Source organism: Drosophila gunungcola (genome assembly GCF_025200985.1).
Source record: "Drosophila gunungcola strain Sukarami chromosome X unlocalized genomic scaffold, Dgunungcola_SK_2 000021F, whole genome shotgun sequence".
NCBI classification, from domain to species: Eukaryota; Metazoa; Arthropoda; class Insecta; order Diptera; family Drosophilidae; genus Drosophila; species Drosophila gunungcola.
Window position 1 is genome coordinate 372,561 of NW_026453184.1, and position 27,234 is coordinate 399,794.

A 27,234-nucleotide genomic window follows, 5' to 3' on the forward strand; every position below is an offset into this window, starting at 1 on the left:
GGCACTAGTGTGTGTTTGTGTGATGTGAGTGTGTGTTGAGTCACATTATGTGGAGGACATGTGGACATGATGATCATTTAAGCCAGTTGTAGCCGATGCAGCAGTATTTCATTAAGACATTATCGCATGCATCGCTTACAACTAGGCATCTGTACATACATAGTTATTAAGGATTAACCACTTTAATATACTTTAACACAGAAAGTACTAGAGTTCAGAAATCACTTATAAAAGTATAGAGATGAGGCCATCAGTCTTTTGGATTCCAAATAAACACCTTTATGAGAGATTTCAAAACACTTGACATTTCTGAGGAATTAATTACAGCAGTCAACTGTTCACAGTTAATAAATTAGGATTAAATTAATAGACATTAAATGAAGTGTAATAGGACATTAGGGATATATCAGGTGACTCGTATGTGTGCCAGGGTTCGCTGTGTGTGTGTGTGTATGTGTGAATGAGTGGGTGTAAGTTGGTGGCTTAGTGGGTTTTAATCATCTTATCTTCTGGCTTACCTTGATCGACAATCGACAGACTCCCTGGCAATTTTGTATGTACATTTTGTATTTTTGGATTCTCTGATTTGTGTGAGTTATAGGTATGACATTTTGTGGTCTGTTCGCATTGCTGTCTTTCTTTCTGTTTTATATACAGACACATATATAATTGTATTTTCTAGGGATTCTGTATTGTATTTGCTTTTATTATTATTTTTTGTTTTTCAGCTGCATTTGGATTTTCATTGCATTTATTTTTGGTTGCTGGTTGTGGTTTCAGTTTCAGTTTCAGTTTCGATACGGACTGTTTTGACTGCGAGATTCAGTGGTTTCGTTTTCTATTTACAGTAGATACTCGGCACCGATACAAAACGTTGCGTAATCTAAAAGAAAACGTCAACAAAAACGACATGAAACGAAACGAAAAGAAGAAACACAGAATTAAATTAGAATTAAAACTAGGAATTTAACTGTTTCTTTCTCTTTTGATCAGCTTCTTTGTTGCTTTTGCTTTTGCTTTTGCTTTGTTTCTCTTGTTCTTAGCATACACACAAACACACACGCACACATACACATATGCATTTGTGGATGTGTGTGTGTGTGTGTGTGTTTTTGGATATTAACGGGTTCTTGTTATGTACCGGGTTTTTTTTTTTTTTTTTGGTAGGATTTTCAGAGGATATTTCGAGTGAGTGGTTGGTTTTTCGATGGGGAATTGGTGTAGTTGGAGGTCGAGGGATTATTCGAAGGATTTCGAAACTTTCGAAACGAAAATTTGCTAGATTTGTTTTTGAAATTCTTTTTGTGTTGCATTTTCCGAAACCAAAACCAAAAATAAAGTTATTTCTTGTTGAATATTTGTTCTTTTTTTCTTTTATTTTCTTTTTTCTTTTCTTTTCTTTTTTTGTTTTTCATTTCTTTTGATGCTTTCTATTTTTCGTTTGACTTTAGCACACGCACACAAAATTCCAACCGAAAATGTTCAAGACAAAAAGCGAGCAACAACAGAGAAGAGGAATACTATTTTTTTTTTAAATTTCAAATTTTTGTAAATGCAATTGTTTCTTCTTCTTTGTGTGTTGCTAGCTCCATGACAAGGCCATTATAACCCAACCCCTTTTTCGATCTAGGAGGGATATGGTATATTAGCCTTGGGCCCAGTTCATAACAGAAAAATACACGCAAGAGAGAGACAGCGAGAGAGAAGGAGAGCGAGATGAAGCGTCTGAGATCGGGGTCACTCACCTGTATAACCCTTGGGATAGACCATGGTGACCTCATCGAACTTCGGCTTCTTGATGCCCTGGCTGCCCACCGTGGTGCAGGCTATAGAAAATGTGTGAAAAAGGGAGAAAACAAGAGGAATTCTTTGTTTAGTTCTTTTTTTAAGATCAATTGTTACTACACATCTTTAAAGTGTTATACAAATACAATGGGGCCACAGAAATTACTAGGGTTTTGAACAGACATAAAAAGGTGTCTAAAAGTATGCAATGAATAAAGTTTGTCGTCTCTCGGAATGAAGCACACTCCCTTTTGGACACAAAATACTTTGTTGCCTACTTTTAGGCACTTTTAAAAGCAATTTCGAAGTCATACTGATTTCTCTTGCACCACCGATATTTGTGAATGAAAATATAATGATGTATTTAAATATGTAGCTTAAAAATCCAGTCAAAAGGTGTTGGTTTTCTCCGAACAATCTCTACTTACCATCGAACTTCATGGCCGTGGCAGCTGCCACTGCGGCCTTGTGTTGCTCCACAGTGCCGCCGGCTTCCAGAACTCGCATCTTGTTGCGATTGGCAATCGGGCAGCCCGAAGCGCTGAAAGAGGAGGAATATATTGATATGTTGCCAATCACCCAGCAACTAAATCCCTGGCACTCACCTTCTGTGGGAGAGGAACTTGCCGGTGGAGTGGCCGGAACCATCGCAGCCCGGAATGGGACATCGGAGGGGCTCCGAGTCCTGGCCGTCGCGCGGCTTGCTCTTCGGCTTGTTGGCCCTGGGACAGCCGGAGAGGCTGCGATGGGAGGAGTAGTTCCCGGTCACGTGGCCGGAGCCATCGCATCCGGGCGTGGGGCACTTCAGCTCCTGCGAGTGCGATTGCAGATGGTTGCGGTCCGAGCGCGAGCAGCCCGTCAATCTGGAGTTGAAATGGAGGGATTAGTGAGTGACCCAAACGCACTCCTTGGTCACAAGAAACAGGCCAAGTGGTCGTGGCCAGATAAGAAAAGATCTCCTCCATATGTCTTTGTCTGTCCGTGTTAAGGCTTTCGACATTCGACTTGAAACTTTCGGTTTTAAAGTTTCATTTAATCACACGGCGTGTCTGACGATGAGGATTTTTTACGACCGCTCTGCGGCCACTTTCAGTCGTAATCATAAATATTAAAGTCTCTCGACCCTGGGCTTTTGGGGACTCAAGGCTCAAGAAAACTACTGGATTTTGGTCTGACAACTGTCATTGTGATAGGTTTTAAAGTACTCAACGTTATTGTTTAAAATTTTAAACCTTCATCTAAATATGTGACCTTTTTTGCTTAAATTTAAGGTTTTAAAATTGATATTTACAAATATTAAACAAGTGGCTTATTTTCGTATATTGTTGAGCTGCATACTTATTCAGTTAAGTCGTCATATTAGGGGTTCGAACTTAGTTAAATGCGTTGGTCAGGTGTGGCTGAAATACTTTTCCACTGACAGAGATGGATTGCGAAGAGAAACCGAAGTCCATAACAGAGATGGATGGACAGTGTTTGGCCAATTATTATATGAATCATTAACCACATCGGAGGGGAGTTTGTACAGTATATCAATCCACCTAAGGGTGAGCGGACGACTCGACTTACCCGTCCTTGGACTTGTCGTGCTGCGGGATGTGCTGAGGCGGTGGCATCGAGTAGCAGGTGGCCGGACTGGGCGAGTATCCGCCGGAAACGGGCGTGGGATAGCCACCGGGTCCGACGGCCGTGGCGTACGGATTGCTGCATTGGTACGCAGCCGGACCGTAGCCGTGGTATCCGGCTGGCGGATAGTCCGACTGCACCACCATCCCGTAACCGGGGTGCGGTGAGTAACCTGCAAGGATAATAATGGGTAAAGGGTTCCAAATTGAGCATCGTTTGTGGTGAAAGAAATGTGAATGGTTAGCCCAATACAATAATATATTTTTAATTTTTTATTTAGCATATGATATAAGACCCCCGATAATAAAAGTAGCTTAACTTACCGCTGGGATCCCGGTACGTTTCGATATAGTGAGAGCCACCGCTATCTGGCGTGGACTCGCGGCTATAGGGTCGCGGACCGCTGATGTGTCCCACCAGGCCGAAGCCCAGAGGTCGCGGTGGTCCGCTGAAGTCCACTGGTTCCATTTGCGGCGATCGCGGTGGTCCGCCGTTGCCCGGACCCAGAGGTCCGGTCGCTCCACTCACGAAACCCTGGGCATGACCCACCACCAGGCCATCGGCGCCGTACTGTGGACTCGTAATAATGCTGCAGAGGTGGAGGTGGTCAAGGGGTAGGGTAAGCCGGTAAAAATTGTTATAAATGATCGTTAAATGGTAGTAAAATTTGCAATATACACAAACAAAAAATGCCAGTCATTTGTTACCATGAAATAATGTTAATAAGTAATATAATTGATCAAAACGATTAGCATTTCTTACAATTTTTTTTTCTGTGTATGGAAGGGAAAATATGTGAGTCTAACGGGGAGTATGGTTACACTGGTTGAAAAATTATATAGTAAAGTGGCTTTTGAGTCCAAAATTGTATATTTCATATTTAATTCAAATTTAAAATCATAATGTTTAATACAAATTGGGTTCATTTTGTTTTAAAAGTATTAAATGATTTCAATTTAAATAACAATTTCAGATAATAAAATTTATTCCGAAATGGAATATTTAAGGAAACGTAAGATTTCCATATCAAAAATAAAAGAACTGCAATGGATGTAAATCAAAGCGTTAAATACTTAAATTGAGTATTAAATAATTGGACTTGCTAATTGGAATTGGCTTTCGTATATATTTTAACGAACCTGTGGGGTAACCGGGTGACGCTGAGGTCCAACGTCTGGCCCTGGGGACTTGGAACCTGGGGACTGGCTATGTTTGGACTGGCTCCTGGCTGCGGACTGCCGTTGCCCATGCGCTGGGCGGTGTACTGGTTGTGCGAGGCTGGCGAGTTGAAACCGTGCGGACTGCTGCTGGTTACCGAGGTGGAACCGCTCAGGTCCACCGCCGGCACACCGCTGCCACCCACATTTGGTGCGGGCGAGCTGCTCTGTTTGCCGTGCTGCTGCTGTTGCTGTTGCTGCTGCTGCTGCTGTTGCTGCTGGTGGTGTTGCTGCTGCTGCTGTTGCTGCTGCTGTTGCTGCTGCTGCTGCTGCTGTTGCTGTTGATTCTGGTAGGCTGCCGCAGCAGCTGCGGCCTGAGCGGCGGCCATCTTGACCGACAGATTGATGGCCGAGAAGCCAGGTGGCAGTGGTCCCATCGTGGGATCATAGTGGTACATGGGCCGCGGATACAGGGGCTGTCCGCCGTTGGCCAGCTCCTCGTGCTCCGCCTTGGCGGCCAGCATGAGCTGTTGCTCCTGCAGATACTTTTGCTGCTGGGCCTGCATTTCGTCGGTGGTTTGCGGCAGATAGTGATAGGCGGCGGCTGCCGAGGCCGCCGTTGCGGCTGTGGCCGCCGCTGACCTTTGACCCCCGCCGTTGCTGGGACAGCAGACGCCGCTGGGGTCGTACCGCTCGAAGCCCGCACCGCTGGCCACGGCCGCTGCACTCACCGCATCGACTGCGAACGCTGGCGAGCTGAGGGAACTCAGCGAGACGGGCGGATGCGGGTGCCCGGTATGTCCGGGATGCGGATGCGGATGTCCGGGATGCGCTTCATAGGCGCTTCTCGCCGTCCCCGGTGACAATTCCCCGCCGTTGGGCGCCATTAGCTCGCCACTCGGACCGACGCTCACATGACTTTGGGCATAGCGCATCTGTTCGTATTGCTGCTGCCGCTCGTCGGCCTGTTGCTGCTGCTGCTGTTGTTGCTGCTGCTGTTGCTGCTGTTGCTGCTGCTGCTGCTGCTGCTGGTGCTCGGAGTGATAGGTGGCTGAAGGATCAGGCACATCATTACCCTCGATGAAGGGTCCTCTCTGCTGGTGCAGCGTATGTTGTTGCTGCTGTTGCTGCTGCTGTTGCTGTTGTTGCTGCTGTTGCTGTTGCTGCTGGTGGTGGCCGTGGGGATTGAGATGCGGCTGGTGCGGCGGACTCTGCAGCCCGACAAAGCGACTCAAGTGGGGGGCATGCAGGTTGTTCTCCCCGTTCGCACTTCCGCCGGTCACGTTCGCCGATCCGGAACGCGGCGCTTGGGCGGATCCTGCCGATGATGGAGCGGCGGGGACGGGCGCGGCCGCATCCCCCGACAGATATGAGTGCATGGGGCTCTTATTATACTCCGATTTGATGCTGGCTACGGGACTGTACTCCGATTTGATAATCGGCATCGTCGCTGGCGTTGCTGTTGTGCTGTTGCTGTTGTTGCCGTTGCTGTTGTTGTTGTTGTTGTTGTTGTTGTTGTTGATGCAGCTACTGTTGTTATTGTTGAGATAGTGATTGGAGGCCAGCTTCAGTTTTTCGAGCGGATGCAGCTCCTTCTCATGCTTGTCCAGATCTCCGGCTAGATGGGTGCGAGAAAAGCAGAGCAAGACATGGAGCGATAGAACAAAGATCGGGGTTGGGGTGAAAGGTTCAAGGTTCAAGGTTCAAAGTTCAAAGTTCAAGGTTCAAGGTTCAAGGTTAACGGTTAACGGTGACAGTTGAAAGATGAAAGTGAGTTTTCGGAACAAGGGTTCGTTTTAATCCTATTTTGTTCAGACACACAGTCGGCTGAGTGGCTGGTTCACCTGCTGTTGCTGCTAGTGGCGCTGCTCCCGGACGGCGACTGGCCGATCCTGATCCGCCGGAGGATCGCCTTAGGGCCCTTGGACAGCCGGAGAGGCTGCGGTGCACGCTGCGATGCGGCTGCACGTGGCCACGACCATTGCACCCGGGCGTGGGGCATTTCAGGATCTGCTCGTGCAGAGCCAGCACTGCAAGTGCATGGGAATTGGCATTGTCAATGGACATTGTTTCACAAGTTCACAAGATCACACAAGATCACACAAGATCACAAGATCACAAATTCACAAATTCACAGCGGAGACTTTACGACTACAACAACAAGGCATTCCACAGTCAGGGACAGAGAAACAGAGAATTAGAGGGAAAACAGTGAAGAGACAGCGATCCTCTATCAGGACAAGTCACAAAAACACTTCAGCCAGTGGAAGATCTCGTTGAGGCAATCCATCTCAGTAGCTAGTGACAAACTACATGCAATTTTACAACAGAGTAAGAAAACAGTTTAAACTAGGAATGGTCAAGAAGCGATTTTAATAGATGATTTGCTGGATAGAGGAACAGACACTACTAAACCATTTCTTATAAAGTAATTCATTCACGATTTGTTTCATGATTTTATGGTTCTTTAATGTAGGGTCTTAATATAGAAACCCAATATGCGAATGTAAAAAAAAACTAAATAATAAAACAAGTTTGAAAGCACATTTTGTTTCATTATTGCCAAAAGAATCATTTTCCATTTTAGGTTCTATAGAAGAGGAAGAGAAGAAGTACTTAATAACGAAACATAATATGGTTCTACGTAATGATTGGATTTTCTTTCGCGATTCTAGAGAAAAGACCTAAGAAGTGAATTTCTAATAATAATAATAAATAATACGAATTACAGATAATAGAAAAAAGTTATATAGAATCTAAATAGAAGAAGTGGATACGCCGTATATTCACATCAAACATTTACACTCAAGAATTCGCTAGGAGAAACAAAGACAGAGACAGAGGCAAGTAGAAAGAAGAGGAAACAGATTGAGACGAAGAGTCGAAGATAGAGAGAGAGAGTGAGAGAGTGAGAGTGAATGTGAGAGAGAGATATAGTGTCGTAGAAAAAGATAGAGCGACTACACTGGCATACATGGGCATGCGAAATTGAATTCTTGTGGAACTTACATTCTGTGGTGACCTTATCGCGCTTCGGACAACCCGACAAACTGTCAATGGCAGATCGAGATATAGAAATATATAGAGAAATGAGATTGTTTTGTTGTGTGAGAAAAGGAGACACGGCTCGCAGCGGATCTACAATATATGTACTGATAAATGGCTGATGGATGTACCTGCGATGGTGCGAATACAATCCGGTGACATGTCCTTGGCCCGTACAATGCGGCGTGGGGCATTTGGCGCCATCTACAATTAACCAATTAACCAATTAACAGAAAAACTTAAATTCAACGAAGATCGAGCGAATGGGGCAGTTGGAGTGAGTGCATGGTTGGGTGAATAATTTCTAATTAATTATATGGCAGGCAGGCGACACCGAGAGACAAGTTGACGTAGAACGTGAAACGTGGAACGTGGAAACCCTCCCCCCCCCCCATTCCATGGAAAAACCTTAAAAAACAGCAGTAGCAGCAACAGCAGGCAATTCTTTTACCCTAAATAATTAATTAAAATTTGATGGAAAACAGCTTTGCATTATTTACTTTAAAAAGCTCACGCATATACACACAACATACACACAACCCACACACAGCTCACACACATGACAGTCAGGAAGGGAAGGGGTTTTCGAGACAGCTTCAAAAATCAAACCCAACCATATAAGCATACCATATAAGCAAACTTGGCCGCCTTCTAAGCGCAACTCCTCGAAGATAAAATGCCGGGGCCCATGATATTTTCCTCCTGATATGTACTATATGACGTGCGTGACATGGGGGGGGTTGGTTAATGAAATATTTTTCGAAATATTTCACTCCCGTGTTTTTGTCTATTACGTGGCCGGGCAAAATGTCAAACTGCAGCAGCCGGAGAGAGAACCCAAGTAAAGGTAAAGGTAAAGGTAAAGTAAAAGGACCGACTCGTCTCTAATTAGAATTTAATTAAAATAAAGCCAACGTGGGCTTGGGGGTTCTAAAGTGTTTGTGCATTAGAATATTCCGAGTGCGGGTGGTGTGGTGTGTTGTGTTGTGTTGTGCTGGCACATCAGCCAAAAAAGACAACACAAAAAATAAGGGAAAACTAAAGATTGTGTGGAGTCTGGAGAGCAAAAACACACACACACACACACACACACACACACACACCCACACACACAAAGGGTTAAGCCTAATAAGCCACATTAGCAAAGAGGCTAAAACAATAACAATATGGCTTGCCGCACGCTAATGACTTATTACGTATACGCAGCGTATAGAGTTTTGGAGTCTTTTCTTCCGTCAACTATTTAAAAAGTCATTCAAATTATATGAATACCACACACATAGGCAGACATACACACGCAAGCAAGCAAAGAGCTTCTGGCTGAGCATATTAATGCCAAAACATAATGACAAAATAAATATGCAAAAGTGGTTTTTGAAGGAAAACGTGCTCATAATGCTTTATATCTAATCATGCCACACCCACTTACACATCGTTGTCTGTGAAAATTGTGGAAATTACAGTACAGCGAAATTAGTAGATGGCAAAGCTCAAGGCTCAGGCACTCAACCAAAAGATGTCTGTGTCTCCGTCTCCGTCTCCGTTCTCGTCCGTGTGCCTCAGTTTTGTGTGTGGCATAAAGGGTTTACAAGCCATTAGTTGTTGTGCCCTCATGCCCTCATGCCCCAACCCCAGTCCCAACCCCAACTTCAACCAAAAATACAAACCCCCATCCCTTAGCGATCCCATTTTCATAACGACAAAATCGCTTAATGTCTTTTTGGCTGCTGAATGAGCTGCAAAAAGGGTTTTATTTTTAGATATGTGGGTTCACGGGGCAGGGGACTGTGCAAATAATAATGACAACAAAAGCCAGCGTTATAATAATCGTCATAAATTGAGTGTCTCTCTCTGTCTCATTTTTTTAGGAAACGGGGGTCAGTGATCATCTATACACCAGAATATACACCATTCACACTTTCTCTCTCTCTCTTTCTCTCTCTGTCTCTGTCTCTGTCTCCCTAAAAGGGAATTAGTGGGTTGGTTTTTGGGTGGGAGGTGGTGGGTCGTTGGGGACAGGGGACTTTGTTCTGATTTTGCCAATTGAAGCGGTAAACTCAATGCAACAAGAAGTCTCGCACATCAGCCGATCGATCAGTCGAACCGAAAACGGAAACCCAACCGAACCACATCAAATCGCTGCTTAACACTGCACTGCACTGTACTTTACTGTACTGTATTGTACAGTACTGTACTGTACTGTACTGTACTTACTGTACTGTACTGAATCCATAAAAGAATTGCTTTGGAACTGTTAGAACCCTGCTTACATTGCTGTTTACAGAACCGTTTGTTGGTATTCTTCATTTCAAAATTTATTAACTATATTTTAACAGAGCATAATAAGTGCGGAAAAGCATAAATTATCGGAGGATTGTTGTTTTTATAGCACTTTTTATAACTATTACAAAACTGTTAGCAACGAATCGTATTACTTTCCTTGGCTAATAAGCACATTTTTAGCACTTCTAACAGTGGCTCTTAATACTTTTTACAGCACTGTTTGCAGCTTTTCACAGTGCTGTTTTTAACACTGTTCAAAATGCAACATTGTATGGCTTACATTGTTTTCTGGCTTTTGTTAGTACTTTTTTTTTAAGTATATTAGTATTGATCATAGCGAGTTAGTGTGATATTATGGAACTTTTTCAACGAATCACAGTAGTGTTAATAAGTACTGCATACACCAAAACGTAGTTCTGTTGACAGCAATGCTTTAGCCTGAAAAACGGATTCCTTTGTTTTTTTTTTTTTTTTTATGTTAGCAAAATCACAGCACAGTTGTACAGTTTTTCCAGCGAATCACAGCGAAGCGCAACCAACTCATCATCATAATTATCACAATGAACTTTTGGGGAAAACGAAAACCACTCTTTCTTTCTTTTCGTGACTATTGGGGACCACTTACCGCGATTCTGGCTGCCCGGCGAGTAACTGGGCGCCGGTGTCGAAGGAGTCGAGGATCCTGCTGCCGATCCTGCCGATCCTGCCGCTGCTGCCGGACTGTTGGCCGCTGTCGAGGGGGGCGTGGCCACCAGTGGTACGCCCAAAACGCCCTCACGCGATGCAATGTCCTGCATGACGGACGCGGCCCGACTTCCAATGCCCGCGGGCTGAAGGATCGTATACTGTTTGCCATCGGCCATGGGTTCCTTGGGCCGCTGCTGCTGTTGTTGTTGCTGTTGCTGCTTTTCGCCCAATTGACTGGCAATATCAAAGGCGGTACTATTGAGTTGTTGTTGCTGCTGTTGCTGCTGTTGCTGCTGCTGTTGACTGGCGGCGGCGGCAGCGGCATAGCCATAATAGGCCAATCCGGCAGCCGATTCCGCTGCAGCGGCCGCATTATAGGCACTATAATGGGCATGAGCGGCGGCCACATAGACGGAATTCCGTTTGATGATGTCGATGGGCGGCTTGAAGGCCGACGCAGCCTGGGCATACAGGCCCGGGGCCGAGAAGGCGGTGTCCTCCAGTTCGTGGTCATCCAGCTGATCGGGCGATTTCTTGCAGCCGCTGCCAGTAGTGATACTGGCATTCAGGCGCGCCTGGTCATTCTCCTTTTGTCTGTGGAAACGTGAGAAGAGCGTGGATGGATTGGTGGGATTGGGTGCTGGGCTCGTGTCGATGGCATGCCCGCCGAGGGTCACATACTTTTGCTTCTCCTCGAAGAGATTCTGGAAGGGCGGTGGATTCTCGTCCTGTTCCTGTAGCCGATAGAGATTGCCGCGCGAATCGGAGGGCCAACTGCCCGAGAGACTCTTCAAGGCGGCCTGTGTCTCACGGATGAGCGTCTCATCGTCCTGGTCCGCATCCGTGTTGCCTTTGCTCAGGGGCGTGGCCGTTGGCGTCGCTGTGGGCGTGGCAGTGGGCGTGTGCGTGTGTGTGGGCAGCAGGGTACCGCAGGTGGGACTCTCCGGACTATCGGCAATATGCCCCTGTTTACGTTTCTTCTGCGGCAAGTTGTTGTTGTTGTTGTTGTTATTATTGTTATTCGTATTGTTATTATTATTGTTATTATTATTGTTGTTATTGTTGTTGTTGTTGTGGCTGCTCAGAGTGGAGTCCTCGTCGCGACTGCAACGCTTGCGTCGCTTGACGGAGGTCTCATGATCAGTGCCACTCCCATTGTGGCCGCCATTGTTCTCGGACAAGGGCGTGTCCTTGGTGAGGGGCCGCTTGGAAAGCGCCATTTTCCCAGTGGCTTTTCCAAATTTTATCTCAGCTCCGCTGATCAGGTGAGAAGTCGAATAGAAATGTAAGTTTTTTTGCCCGATTGTTTGTGTGGATACTGCAACATCGTCATTAATCAGTGTGCAGCCTCAGCAGCCGAAATCCAATCGCGAGATGTTTGCCCACCAGACTAAACAAAATCGAAACCAAACCTTATAATAATAATAATAATATCATCGCAGGTTTGTTTTGAAACAAAGCGTTTGGGCAAACGATTATTTGTTCGACCAAATCTAAACTTATACCGTGTGAATTTTAAATCATTTTCTCGAAGACTTCAAAACACCTGATAATCTTGGGGAAAATAGTTTTTTAATCGTTTCTTGTATAAAGGCTATCTAATTATAAACAATCAATCTTATGAAGACTGAAAAAAACAATAGAGCTAAGGAAAAATGTCTGTGATATTAAAAAATGCAATATCAATCTCATTCTAAAAAGTATTTACTAAAAATGTTGATCCAAAAAAAATGTGTAGGGAATCATTATAAATAAATCATTAAAAAGCTTATTTGGAATGCCTAACAATTATTAATAGAGTGTCAGAGGGTAAATGGATTGTTGTTACCATAAAGTTTGTTACTGTTCAGAATGGTAATAACTTTGTTATGGCCTGTTCTTGTTTTCGTTCAGTTTTATGGTTCCATAAACCATAAATCAAGCAATTAAATGACAATAAGAACTACAGTTTTGTGACACCTTAGCTAGTAGCGTAGTAAAGTTAGCTTAAATCTTTAGAGAGTAATGAATATTTATATTAATATAGTTAAGAAACATATGTATCAAAACAGAAGTTAAAAATAGTCGCAATAATAAATTTAACAAAACTTTCACAATCTAAAATCACCTATGCATATGGGAATAATATGATCCTCAGTTAATGGATAGCTACGAGTTTTGCCCCACTTTGCAAACGATCCATTGGAAACGCTTGGCAATTCGGTCGAAATGCATGGGATGATTAACGATTCTCGATTTGCGTTAGCTTAATTTTTAATTTTGTTTTTCAATTTCTCAATGTGATTATTCTTGTTGCATTGAATTTCTTTTACTTGTTTTCTATTGTTTCGGTTTCCTATTTTGGTTTTAACACATTTATTTGTTTCTCTCGTTCTTGTTGGTTTTTCTATATATATTTCTATATATTTTGCATTTTGTTTTCAATTTTTGCCTTCACAGGGGCTGGGGGCGGGTCTGGGTGAGGATCAGCATGGTATATACAATATATATATATATATAGACTGTCAGTATTCAGTTCGATACAAATAATTGCAAGATCTAGTGAGGATATTACAAAAGTCAAATACTTATATGTGAACTTTACCTATTTGCTGAATTCTGTTTCTGTTTCGATTTTGTTTTCGATTTGGTTGTCTTAGCGATTTTGATTTTGATTTCGTTTTCGATTTGGATTTCCTTTTCAATTTGTTTGCATTTAAACACTCTGCACTTTATTTGTGAGCCACACTTTCCAGGCATTTGTTTGTTTTGTTTCATTAACGATGCGGCTGCTTGCTGATTATGCTGATGTTGTGATTTGTTATTCCACACAAACACTCCGATTTATTTATATAGGTATATATATGTAGATATCGTCACCAACACAAAAAAATAAGCCAAACTAAAACTGGGTAAACAGTAACAAAAAACAAAAAACAAACATTGCAACTCACTTTTTGTCAACGCGACGACGGCGAAGGAATGTTTAGAGTTATGGTAAAACTTAGCCGGCTTACGAGGCGTATACTTGATGTCAATTAGACCACTCACTATTTGTTAGCATATTTGTTTATTATACATTTGTGTTTTTCTTTTTGCATTGCATTGCACTGGGTTTTCTTTTTGGTTTTTGTTTTTGATTTTTGTTTTTGTTTTTTTTTTTTTTGTTGTTCTGTTGTTCTGTTGTTTTTTTTTTTTTTTTTTTTGATTTTAAAGTGGGGGGTTTCGCGGCGGCGGCGGTGGCGGCGAAGTTTCTTTTAGTTTGTGGCGCTGCCGAACAAAAACTTTTGCACTTTTATGCCGAGCTCTGGAAAAAGTTTGTGTCCGTCTTCAGAAAGTTTTTGGGATCTCCGGGCCTGACCATGTGCCCATGAATCTGTGTGCCCACTCTATATATCTATGGCAATCGCAATTGCTGCAATAAAAGTCTGGCGTCGCAGCGAGGCGGCGGTGAAGTCCGGACGTCCAAAACCCGACTGCTCGATGCGTTTGGGGTAATAAAATTTTACATCGTCGCCGTTTTCAGTCGACGTTCTTCAGTCGCTGTCGACGTCGACGCACGTTTTCCGAACTGCCCCCAAAAAGCAAACAAAAAACGAATGGGGAAAACCCTCGTTCGGCTTTTCCTATCAATGAAGTGGGGGGGGGGTTGTCGGGTGGTCGGGCGGTTGGGCGGTCGGGCGGTCGGGTAACTGTTCCTTTCTAGCCTGTTCCGTTCTCGACCGATTTTCCAGGCGGAACGTGTGCGTCTCTACCTGTTCTAAGTTCGCTGCCAACTGACAGTTTTCCAAAGTTGTCGAACTTTCGAACGCACTGCAAAATTGCAGTCGACGTCGCAGTCGCGCCGTTTTTCGGAGTAAAAAGCCGAACTGAAATGCTATCTCACCCCTTGCGGTTATAACAGTATAACAGTGTTGCGAGTCGGCGCACTGCGCCACCCCCCATTTTTTCCGAAAAATTCAACGTCAAAGTCCTGGCAAAACAACAACGGAGGGCGGCTTTTTCGGACGATATTTACTCTGGGCAGCGACGCCGGCAGCACAGCCCACAAATGACTTTATCCCGTCGTCGACTCAAGTGCAGGGATTTCCTCCGTGGTCTCGTGGCCAACAGTCCGTCGTCCAGCGAAGATCGCACTGGATTCGGATCCAGGTGCGAATTCCACACTTTCTCAACATCAACCAGATTGAGATCCAGAGCTGGGAAAGTCCATTTGCAATCGGCCAATTGACGCATTTTCCAGCTGCTGATTCAGGTGCTGCAGCCAGGCACTCACCGATCGAACCGAGAACCGACTGTCGGAAAACACCTCCATCGTTCATCAATCATCAATCATCACCACAAGTCGGAATCCACATGTGTGCTTTTCGTGTGCTTTTTTTTCTGCTGTTCAGTGATTAAGATACCAAAGTCAACGAATAAGACTTATTAATAGGTGATTTTTTGCAAGAGTGTGCAGGTTTTTCAACAAAATCGAAGCTCTCGTTTAATTTTAATTGATTTTCATCCTTTATGTTTTTTATATTTGGGTTATTTAAATCTGTAAAATCGAAAAAAACCGTTTTTTTTTTAACAAACATAACATAAGAAGATAGAACGATTGGCGGTGCCAATTGATCACAATAATAAATAATCCATTTGTCTTAAAAACAAAAACATAAAAATTTGCTTAATATCCCTAAATTTTAAATGCTAAACATTTTTGGAAAATTTCCTAAAATTGGATTGACAAACTTATCACAAACTAAAGCGATAACACATCGCGCTTTTAAATAATTTTTGGCTTGCGGATGGCATTTTGATTAAAATCACGTACAATTTATGTAGCAATAAACTCAATTTAAATGTGAAGTTCAAATGTTAAAGTTAATGATTTACAGTTTTAGCTTTTCTTAGGTATATTTGTTTTTTGTTCTTTAAGTTTTTAAGACTACCAATTGTTCTGAAAAGCCTTGACAGTACTTGACATCGAAATGCACAATTAATAGTTCCCGTTCAGTTCAATTGATAACGACAAAAAGAACACCGAAAACTAAAATTCTTTAGCATTAACTTAGGGTCTTGGGTTCGGTACACCCACTTTTGGAGAGTCTCAAGTTGAGTGAGATAAAAAGGATGGCATACGGGTTCTTTGATTTAGTTCCTGGGAGAAGGGTTTTCGGTGGCGAAAATGGAAAGACCTGCGGAAGCTGCTTGTGTGCACTGGGCCGTAATTAAAATAATTAAATGTGGAAAAAAGTAATCACAAGATTGAAAAGTAATTTACACATGTAAGCAAACACCACGCACACACACAAACACACATACACACACACACACACACGCAGACATGTGCAGCTTAAACAAATACAGGCGCAAACAAAGCCCGCAGGATATTCGCAGGATATTCGCAGCAGAAGACGCCAGAAGACCGACTCCTTTGGTTCAAAGAAATCAAAAAAATCACACAAGAAGAAGGCCGGGAAAACGCGCTGAAGAAGCGGAAAAGAGGAAAAAAACAGTGCCAGAAATGGAAAAGTCAACATGACGAGGAAGAGAACTCAAAGCTGATGGGAATCTGCAGTTCGGGATCAGAGGAATGGGATGGTCTCTACAGTATACACTCCCATGAAGGGGTTTACTGGCGGGGAATCTGGGGTTTCGGGGTTCCGGGGGATTAGCAGCTCGGAGCCCGTGTCTTACGTAAACGCAAAAACGCAAATGATTTCTCTTATTTCCAAGCGGTCGTGGTTATCCCAGGGGCGGGGGGTGGCACAACTGCGGAGGGGGTTGCTAAAGGAGTGGGGGCGGCATCACTCAAAATTTTCGTGCCTCGGTATTGCACTGGGCCAAAAAAAATTATTTATTTCATTTTACATTTAATATTGCAACACAAATTTCATCTGTTCTTAATTTAAAATGGCCACATATTTTAAAAACATTTTTTTTTGACATATTAAATTATTAATATATTTCTATGTATATTTTATTGTTTCTCATTTTCAGTTTAAGCCTAAGCCACTTTTCTGAAGGATTTTAAAAATGTATTTAACAAGTTTCGTTTGAAAACATAGGTTTTACTTATTTAAAGTTAACGAAATGTGTAAATATTACAAAGAAATGCATTTTTAATAAAATTCATACATCAAATACAATTTCAAAGATTTTAAACGGTTTGATTTAAAGTAAGCCAAGACTAAAATTTTTAGAAAATTTCTTTTAAGAACATTTTTTTTTCGTTCTGTTTCTTATTTTATTTATATTTACTATAATTTTATTTTATTTGTTTCATTTTTGGTTATTCACTCAAATAAACCTACATCTGATGCTTAAATGTGTTAACCTTGAATAAAACTATTCAATGTAAAAAAAAATCAATTTGGCTTATGGGTTTATGGATTTCGCTTTAGTGGACCCTATTTCCTGTAATATTTTTAATGTGTTCTCTGTGCAGCTTTCAGTGTTTCGTCCTCCAAGAAATGTGCCACAGGCAAGGGGTTAAGAAAAATAAGTAGTGGGCGGAGGGGGTTGCGGGTTGCGGGTTAAAAATGAAAAAGGAGGTGGGTGGGGTTTTTGAAAGGGGAAAAGGCTGCGGCTGAGCGGCCACAGACGTTGGCGCAAATCTAAGGACAACAAAAATTAAGTGGCAACAAGAAAATAAGTCACTTTTTGCCCAGACCGATGGGCGTCGGCGACGTGGGGTTAAGGCGTAGGGGGAGGCGTCTAGGAGTGGGCGTGGCACCGGTAGGCAGACAGCCACAGAGAAAGTAAGTAAGTTCCTGGGCCAAGGCAACGAAATGATTGACAGCGCATAATTAAATTAATTGAGTAATCCACTGGCTGGCATACACACACACACACACAGCCACACACAAACGCAGGGTAGGGGTTTGAGAAAGGGGTTAAGGGGGTCTTTTTTGGCGAGTAAAGGGTTAAATTCCCAGTGGCTGCGGCAGCAACACTGCACACAAATGTGCCGCTGATGCGAGGCCTCGCGGTTTCTGCCAAGAGAAAGACATTTCCCGTACCCTCGGAACCCCCTTCCCCCTTCCCCTACTCTCCATCCAATGTCCTCGAATTTTCCAGCTTTCCACCGCCGAACACGAAAAATTCATTTGGGGCTAGTGGTGGCCTTGCTCAAAACTCAGATTCCTGATGGAAAACTCTTGTCCAGTTCGGACTTATATATTATTAGAGCCGTCGGAAATTTCATCAAAAGTTTATTTATTAACAGCAAGGAAAACCAAAAAGCATTACAAGGAAATAAAAATATTATTGTTGTAAATTATGTCACTAATTAGTATCTTTTTAAATAAATAATATATTATTTTCATATTACAATGCACAAAAAATAAATGAAAATAGTTACTTGTGAACTAAAACTTCAAATAAACCACTTTAAATAGATTTTTTTATTAAATTTGTATTGTATTTGCATACATTTTTTTAAAAGAATCATAATTTAATATATTTTTTGAGTACAGAAACAAAACGAAAATAAATATTTTGAATAAAACATGTTAAATGGTTTATTTGGATTATTATTTTTGAATTATCTTTTTAAATTTATTATAAATATAATATTCTCTGATATGTTTTTAGTAATTTCACTTATTAGTATATTTATAAATAAATAAAATACTATTCTCATATATTTAAAGTACAAAAAATAAATTGATCTATTAAAAATAATCACAATTTGAATTTTCCCTGAACTTTCTCTACGTTTTCCACTCACATCTTTAGCGGCATTTTCCGAGCTGCGATGTCTGCATAATGAGAAACCGCGTTGCGAAATGAGTTAAAACCGAAATTGAAAGAAATAAGCCGGAATGCTATGTGGCAGGCCCCGAGTTCCCAGTCCCTTAACCCCTTGTCGCACACACTTTAGGGGGTTAACTGCGGTGGCTGAGGAGCAGCTCAAGGCGTAGGTGTAGCCATAGCCCGTGGTTTCCTCTTGATGTGAGCCTTTGTCTTGTGATATCGAGTTGCGGCGTCTTCGTTGTTCATCCAACCCATTCCTCATCCTCTGGCAAAAACGCCTTTGTCTCTGGCGCTTTATTAAAATTAGTAAAAATTCTGGATTCTGGAAAAGGGGTTTCCGCGGGCGGATGGTTGTGGCAGTAATGAAACCACTCAAAACTCCACCACCCACCACCCACCATCCAGAATCCAGCATCCAGAAACCAACATCCATCGCGCGAGGCCAGTGACAAGTGCCACAATGAGATTGCCGCGGGCAATTGTTTACGAGTATATCGCAAATTAAGTAGGGCTTAAATTTTACAAGCATTTCGCCTTTAAGAGTTAAGTGCTTTTCTGTTTTTAAGCATTTGGTGTTATCGCCACGCAGTTTCCCCTCCCCCCCCCCCACCACATATATTTTTCCAGCTTTGTGCGGATTTCGGATTTGATTGCCAGCAATTCGCCCTGGCATCCGTCTTTGACACTCAACACTCTTAGTTGACATTCCGCCTCGGATTCCGACTGCGACTCCTGTTCGTGCCCCATCTGCCATCCATTTTGAGTCCATCTAAGTCCTTGCCACTTGATGGGGTTATTTTCGGGGAGCTTAGGCTCTTGGCTACGTGGGGATAGGGTGGTAACTATAAATTATTGAAAAACGTATTTGGATGGTTTTTAATTTTAAAACACCACCATTATTTTTACCAACCACTTAAGATTAGTTAACAATATATACAATTTAAAGGTTAGACTTATAAATAAGATGTTTTGGGAGTGTACAAATTTATTTTGCTCTTTGTTAAATAAACGTGAACAAAATTTGTTGATAAAATTGGTTTGTCAAATTTATCTAAAACTCATTACTTTTTAAAATATTATGGGATTTTCCATTATTATTAAATCTTAATACATTATCTTTATGATTGTAATAAAAAAAATGATTGGTAAAAAAAGTTGACCTGCCATTATAATTGCCTTAAGAAAATGGGAACGTAAACCTTTTTAAATATAAATTGATTTGTGAGTTTTACGTGGCTATTTAATCGTTTTAAATAACAAATGGAAATAAAGGGACTTGACATTATTATTAAATTTTAATTCAGTGGCTTTATTAACCCCTTGATAGACCACTTCCCCAAAAACCTCAACGGTTGCGCTCGCCCCAAAAAGTATGCTACACAAACTCACATTCGCTTGAATGGAATCCATTTGCGCCTAATGAAGTGCGTTTTCTTGGTTTTTTTGTGGGGTGGAAGGATGAGCTCTGAATACGCCTGATTCGTGGTTAATAATATTTGTGGCTTATGGCCATTTACCACAAAAGTGACTGCAACCGCAGTGGTTTTTGGCGAATGTAAAGAAGCAACTCCTGCGGCTCCTTTCAACTGCTTGCAAAAAGTCTTTTTAATATTCCGTTGATGCTGCGTCTTGACTTTGGTCCTCCACACTCCATTCCCCTTCGGACTTGTCCTCTTCTTTTTATCCGACAGCCACTTTCTCCCGCACTTTCTCTTCCTCGCCGACTCTGTAATTACGCGTATAGGATGATGATTAACGCTCACGCAGCAGACAGATGGGCTGGGACTTCGGGCCCCCTTGGTGGCAACTTGATTTTGCATTAACTGAAGCAAAGCTAATGAGCCCCTGCATGTGAATCCGCATCAGAATCCGAATCCAAATCCAAATCCGAGTCCGCATCCGCATCCAAAGGATTTTTGCGTATTTTCTTTGCAATTAGTTTGTCCTCGCCGCCCGTCAAATACACACAAAAAATTATAATATGTATTTAGTTTTTGATTTAGAGCAATAATATTATAATTTTTTTTTATAAAAAGAACTGTGATAAAAATTAACTTTAAATTACTAATAGCTATTTATAACTTAAGCACAAATTTTATTCAAAAAATTACACATTTGTAAATCCTTCTTATCTCGAATAAAACTAAAAAAATTAACCATACTAGGACAATTATTTAAGGTAGTTTAAATTTTCATTTTTTAAATGAAAGTAAATTGGGTTAAATGAATAAATTTTAAAGTCAAATGTTGAATGAATTTATTTAATCTTGTAAAATACGGTCCGATATAGTCTCCGCTTCTCTTTCAGTGCATCCATTTCTCCCCCACTTTCTGGCTTAGTTATGAAATTAGCAAACGCATTTTTATGGAAATGAAAGCAGAAAGTTGTCGGTACATAAACACCGAGATTCCATAGGCCAGTCCTGCGTCCTGCGTTCTGTGTTCTGCGTTCTGCGTCCTGCGAGACTTTTTCAAGGACACCGGCTGTTTGGCTTTGGCTTTTGCTTTTGCAATGTAGTTAAAGCCTTTTGCCGCTGCCACTGCCACTGCCAGTGCCAAAAACTTTGCCACACCACCCAGCAACCCACCAATCCAGCCAAGCAACTCGCTTTCATTTCCTTTCGGCTTGGCTTTTCCTCGACTTTTCTTGGCGGCGTTTTAATCAGGCAAAGTGTGAAAGTACGACAGAGGCGGCCAAAAGTTTATGCTTTATACATATTTTTAATATGCCAAGCGTGGCCGAAAAGCTGGGGAGTTTGGGATTGTGTCTGCATCTGTGTCTGGGAAGTCGTCGCAACTTTTTGGCGCAGCTCCCTCTTCGATTCCCAGTTTCCAGCTCTCAGCTCACAGTTCTCAGTTCTCAGTTCTCAGTTCTCAGTTCTGAGTTCTGAGTTCCAAGTTGCCAGTTCAAGGTTCTTCTTAATCGGGAGTGGGCGTTTTGTTAGAGACCCCTCCACACTTTAATTAGTCCCTCGGATGCGGGCTGGTATACTCTACTCGTATCGCTCTTAAAGCAAAATGCCGGTTAATTGCAATTCAGATACTGATGGCAACACCTTCGCGTTTTCACCCATCAGTTTTCACATCGCATCGCATCGCCCACTCCCCACATCAGTGTCATAATCGCAAACGTTAATTGGCAGCAACTATGGCGAAGTCCTGCCATCGAGTGCTTACATTTGCCTGGATCTCAATTGCTTTTCAATGCGATACAAAGGCGGAATGTGCACTGCAAGAATATTAGCATGTAAAGGCATCCATTCCTGACTTGAAAGAAACCATTTATTCTATCAAACCAACAAAAATGTATATTCTTAAATATAATTTTAGGTATAGTTATAATTTTTTTTAAATTAAATTACACAAAATTGAATATTTTCTTTTAATTTTAATAACAGTTCTGGGATAAGCTCAAATAATTCGTAACAAATTTTATCAAATGGCTTGCATTCAATGTTAGCAAAGTAGTAAATTTTAATATGATTGTTTTACAGACGTATAGAAGGACTTTTTTAAATCATATGAATAAAAAAGACCATATTATTGTTTTGCATTTGTTTGGTTGTTGCTTGCTTCGAACCCTTCTTTTTAAAGTGTGTCTTTGAATTTAGATTTAAGCGTTAATGCACTTCCAGAATGGCAATTTATTGCAGTGTATGCATTTACGTACGCGTATTCATATCTGCATCTAACACACATCCTTCGTGCGTGTATGTAAGTGTGTGTGGGTGGGTGGCTCTAACTGTATCTATGTACTTTAATTGCCGGCAATTAAAACTTAAATACACCTCAGTGGAGGGTGGCTGTTGTTGCTGTTGTTCTTGTACTCCAGTACGCAGTACAAGTATTTGTTGGTGCGTGCCAAGTTTCATTTAGTGCGTTCGCCAGTGCGGTTAAGTCACCAAGGTGCTAAGTGCCATGGATAGTGGATGGGTGGGGGCACCATGGGGTTAAGGTTCCGGGACGGGATACGACTAGGACCCTTAAATAACAAGAAAATTGCGTGGCAAGCGCGAATACAATACGCACTTAAGCGATTTCGGGTGATTGAAAAGCGATAAGCTGCACTTTCAATGGCGGTTAAACAGGGGAGGGGGGTTCCAAGGAAGAAGGGTGGCATATATATATATATATATATATACATAAACACCAGGGTGGCTTGGACAACCGCGGAAAGTTCCCACGAAAATATTAAAAAAAAATACTGTTCATTACGAGCAAAGAAAAGAATCGCGCTTGTCAGCCACAACATACTCATAAAAGTTAAACTGCCATTAATAAGTTGAAAAGAGAAAAGAAAAAGGAAATGGAGAGCGAAAGAGAGGGGAGAAATTGTGGGCGGGGGGTGGTGACCGCGTCCTTGCTGCGCCTCACGCTAATTAAATTCAATTAAACGACAATCAAACAATGTCAAGCGGAAGTCAAAAAAAAAGTTCAGCGATTAAAAAAAATGGAGGGGAAAAAAGCAGGAAAATGAGAAACTCAACCTGTCCATGGCAGACCCCATCTACAATCCCCCCCTTTCTTCTACACCCATGCAAACGCGACCATGCCCCCCTTTTTGAAGAAGTACGCCCACGCAATTGCCCACGCAATGCATGAAAATCGTGGAAAATGTGAAAAGTGAAAGCTGTAGCATAACATTCAAGTAATTATTTTTATTTCTCCAATTGTAATATCATTACACTCAAATGGGGTATATGGTTTGGGTAAAAAAACTTTACATAATAAACAAAAATGTGTTTACAATTAACTTTGGATTTTAGTTTTAACAAACAATTAACAAATTGTATAGAAAAGAATATGCTTTAAATTGTCTACCAATAAGTTTTAGCTATAATTTAAAATATTAAATACTAAGCTTATACCTTTCATAATTATTTTCAAATTTTGTCATGGGAATTATGAAAAACCTCTCCCCATATTTTGTACATCCCATTATCCGCTTTATAAAAAGAGTATCGCAATTCGTTTATCTAGGCTTCATACCTTCTGTGAGTTTAATTTTTTCGGCGTTTTTGGCATTCATTTTTTTGTTTTCACTTTGACTGACGACTTTTGCTTTTCGGCAACATTTGACACGCGATATGGCCGACTGTCCACCCACCGTGGCTCCAACCCAAGCTCATACCAAAAACAGATTCAAATTCTGTTGTTTTTTGGGAGTATTTTTTTTGTTTTGTGCCGTGAATATTTTATTTTGCTGCTGCTTGCGTGACTCGTCGTTTGAAATGTTAATGATGACGATAGAAGGGACTTGTGCCTTGATTTCACCAGCTGGTTGGTCGGTCCTCCCATCAACCTGTTGACATTTTGGACCAACTTAAGCGAGCGTGTCACATGTCCAACGGAAAAGAAAACTGGGCAAGGGGGGGGGGTGTTGAAAAAAGGAGCAGAGTTCATCGAGTTGGCTTAACCCTTTCGGCGCATTTCATTAACGCTCCTTCCACCCCCCCGCCCTAAAAAATGGCCACTGGTTACACCTTTTTTACCCAGCTCCATTCCCCGAGCCTTTTCTTTTTATTTTGATTGCGGGCTATTTCGGTTTTTATTACTCCAAGCTCATTTTGCATGCAGCGCGTCGAGCGGGCACATACATACATATATATACTTTTATATTTTTTAATGCGTCGGTTTACTTGCTGATGAAGTGAATCAAATTGAGACGGGAGCTGAGGGTTTTTGGGTACTTTAACCGGGCCTGTGTAATTGCATTTTTATTACTTGGCCAGGCCTGAAAACTTCCATCTCAAGCGAACTCCACTCTGCGAACTCCTCAGCCTCATCTCGGTTTTGAGACCGCCACCGCGACAGTTTGTTAAGTGCCCCGGCCAGAAGGGAAAAATAGGTTGGAGTATTTAGGGGAAAAGTGGGTGAAACAAACTCAAAAGGGTTGCACACGGTGGCAGGGGCACAAAAAATTCATCATCAAAGGTGTAAAAACTTTTAATATGTTTAATATTCCACCTATTCTTATAGGGTCTTCAGCGAAGAAGATGGATAGCATGGGCATGTTGGACTGTTCACAGGGTTAAAATATCAAAATAAGATGATATATATAAATTTAATGTGTTAAAGCAAGAAAATCATTTTAAGGGACTCGATTTTCTATTCTCCATTTTAAAGACTCAAATATCTATTAAATAATTCTCAAAACATTATAAAGTACTTTATAAAGAACAATCTTTGATAATATTTTCTAATATGCATGCTATCTAAATACAATATCCTTTTTTAAATCCATTTTATTTTAATTCAATTTTTAGAAGGCTTTTAGATATTTATTTTGTCCATCAAGACTGCAACACTATTTTCTGTTATCAATTGGATTTTAATAAAATATCTCTATAGACTCTTTATGTTGCATATATTGAATATTCAATACCTCACGCTCATTTAGTTAAATATTTCCATGATTTTTACATAATCCATTTTATTTAAAGAAAACATTTTTTAACAGGGTTTCTTTCAATACTTTTTGTTACATACCTTAAATATTCAATATCTCAGGTTCGTTTGGTAATGAGTTTATGTTTCTATTGCTAGATATTTATTTAGTCCATCAGGAGTGCAACTTTTGATTTTTTTTTCCCATAACTGCTGCGTCCAGTTGAGTGAAGTTCATTTGAGGAGTTCTTTTGATGGCCAGGGGCAAAAGGGAAAGGGATTTCTGCTACTGATGGTGGCTGGGTGGTTTGGTGGGTGGTTGGATGGGTGGGTGCTCAGGTGGGTGGTTATCCTGACCGCACGCAGATTTAGCTCCTCGGCCATAAAACGGCAAAGCCAAAGCCAAAGCCGCCTCGTCTCGAAGATGGCTCAGGGTCTTTGCCACTTTTGAATAATTTTAACCCAAATAAAAAATGATGTGAATTCCTAATTAGGCACAACACGCAGCGACGGCAGTGGCAGTGGCAATGGCAGTGGGCACAACCCACAAGAAAATCAGCGCCGTTTGTTCGCCAGCAAGGATACTCTAAGGATGGATGGAGGGGGAAAGTCAAGTCAAGACGAGTCGAGTCCTTGGGCCTGGGCTGGCGTTATGATGATGGCTAAATGCCAGGACTCTCAGGACTCTGACTGCCATGGCCACGTGGGAATTGAACGCTCCAGCTTCAGCTCCAGCTCCAGCTCTAGCTACAGCTCCAGACTCTGGGAATATTTTCCTCCTCTGACCACGCCTGACTAGTTAAAATGCAAGGATTTCGCTTTTCCTTCGCCTCTGGTTTTGCTTTTTTTACAAGCCGCCCCGCAGCGCCGCATTGACAAATTGATATTTGCATTTAAATTGAAAATTTACATTTGTGCCAACGATGACGATGATCGAGGGTCTACGTTTCGTTTCGTTTTCGTTTGGCTTTTCGGGCACTGCAATCGCCTTGTGGTCACAGCGGTGTAATTCCCATTAAATGCCACATTTTTCTTATTTCTGCCCCATTTCCATATCCTTCGTGGCTTCAATTGGACGTCACTTCATTCGCTTGACATTCGACATTAATACCATCTCGCCCCGCCTCGACTCTGCTCGGAAATAAAATAAAATAAAAGGAGACACAATTTGCATTATGAAATAACATTTCTTTTCTTTCATTGCCGTGTGGACGCAAAGCACTCCTTAGATTGCTGTTTTGGCCCAAAAGCATCTGCTCCAACGTCCTTCGGAGCCAATCTGTGTTTATTACATTATGCTCTTGTTATTTTTTTGGGGCGAAAAATATTGGGTATGTCCAAGGAGGGCAGGTATGTAACTCCCAAATGGGCAGCTGCAGAATTCCTTGGCAGTGGACTCTACACTGTATTCAATCAATCAAAGGTCGTTGCACACGAAAAGGGTCAAGTGTCACTCAGTAAGTTACCTTTGGCTGGTCTTGCGAATAGTGTAATATTCTCAAAGTTTTAGAGACACCCTTTATGGAGAATTAAATTTTGTATTGGTGTGTGTTAGAAAGATCTATCCCATTTAAAACGGAATAATCTAGTGTTTAATTTCAGGGAATAAAAAAAAATTGATTTGGTGCAGTGACTAATAATGTTATTCAAATACAATATAAATTGACAACAAAGAAACATGTAGGGCATAAGAAAAGTAGATTTAAAAATCTTAGAAAAGGTTGCGTTAGGTTAAAAAAATAGTAAATAAATTAGATTTTTTATTGCCTTCATAATTTCCATATTAAATATATAAGTCTCACTTAAAAGGGAATGGATTCTCTTAAAAAAAAATATATATATTAAATTATAATGCATAGAAAAATTAAATTAATTTATTATTTTATCGTTAATTTAGTTAGACGCAGAAATCGTTTATAATATGACCAGTTACACGTAACTTCTTTCATATAATAATATAATATATAATAAAGAAAGGCGGTTTTACCTTTAACACTTTTTGTTCCATAAGTTAGGCATTTAAAAGTCATGCCATGTCTTGAGCCCAAGAAACTTTAACATATTCATAAATTTTCCAGTTTGCTTAAACAAATTTTGTTTCTGCTCCTTGGCGGGCTGTCCAATATTATTTATTTGCCTAAGTGGCAGCAAGGATGCCGAAAATCCTGATTGGATGTGGATGTAGATGGGGTATGGACATGGGTATGGGAATGGGGATGCGGGTTGAGGCTGGCAAAAGGGTTGCCGGCCGGCTAAACAAAGCCTCATATGCGGGTGCCAATATTGGGACTCCATGTGGGTGGGTGGGTGTTTGGGTGGTCATGGGCTTCTCCGCCTGCGGGTCACGGCATTCGGTAATGGTGATAAAATATGCTCAAATTTGCCAAATATGAAAAGGTAGCAGGAGTCCCAGGGCGGGGGGATTACCCGCAGGCCAAGGGTTCGGACAATCTGAATACGGAATCTGGATCTGGATCTGAATCAGATTCTGATTTTGATTCTCATTCGGATTCTGAGGCGGGAAGCGGTCCGAATCTCGGCG

General features: G+C 41.6%; 1 protein-coding gene across 9 annotated transcripts in view; it reads right to left on the reverse strand.

The window, feature by feature from the left end:
* Positions 1–27,234, reverse strand: part of LOC128260334 (alpha-protein kinase 1) — a 141,174-nt gene that overhangs the window by 4,744 nt on the left and 109,196 nt on the right. For 4 of the 9 annotated variants that reach the window (XM_052993246.1, XM_052993245.1, XM_052993244.1 and 1 more), the window contains 9 exons: positions 13,517–15,102; positions 11,265–11,840; positions 10,522–11,177; positions 4,551–6,186; positions 3,735–4,000; positions 3,355–3,583; positions 2,391–2,648; positions 2,214–2,326; positions 1,746–1,826 (listed from right to left, as the gene is read on the reverse strand). In XM_052993246.1, coding sequence (XP_052849206.1) covers positions 1,746–1,826; positions 2,214–2,326; positions 2,391–2,648; positions 3,355–3,583; positions 3,735–4,000; positions 4,551–6,186; positions 10,522–11,177; positions 11,265–11,803 — 3,778 coding nt within the window. In that variant the 5' untranslated portion in view covers positions 11,804–11,840; positions 13,517–15,102. Of the gene's footprint in view, positions 1–674; positions 884–1,745; positions 1,827–2,213; positions 2,327–2,390; positions 2,649–3,354; positions 3,584–3,734; positions 4,001–4,550; positions 6,187–6,412; positions 6,599–10,521; positions 11,841–13,167; positions 13,465–13,516; positions 15,103–27,234 lie in introns of those variants that run through there. The other 5 variants (XM_052993248.1, XM_052993252.1, XM_052993249.1 and 2 more) reach the window with 5 other exon arrangements.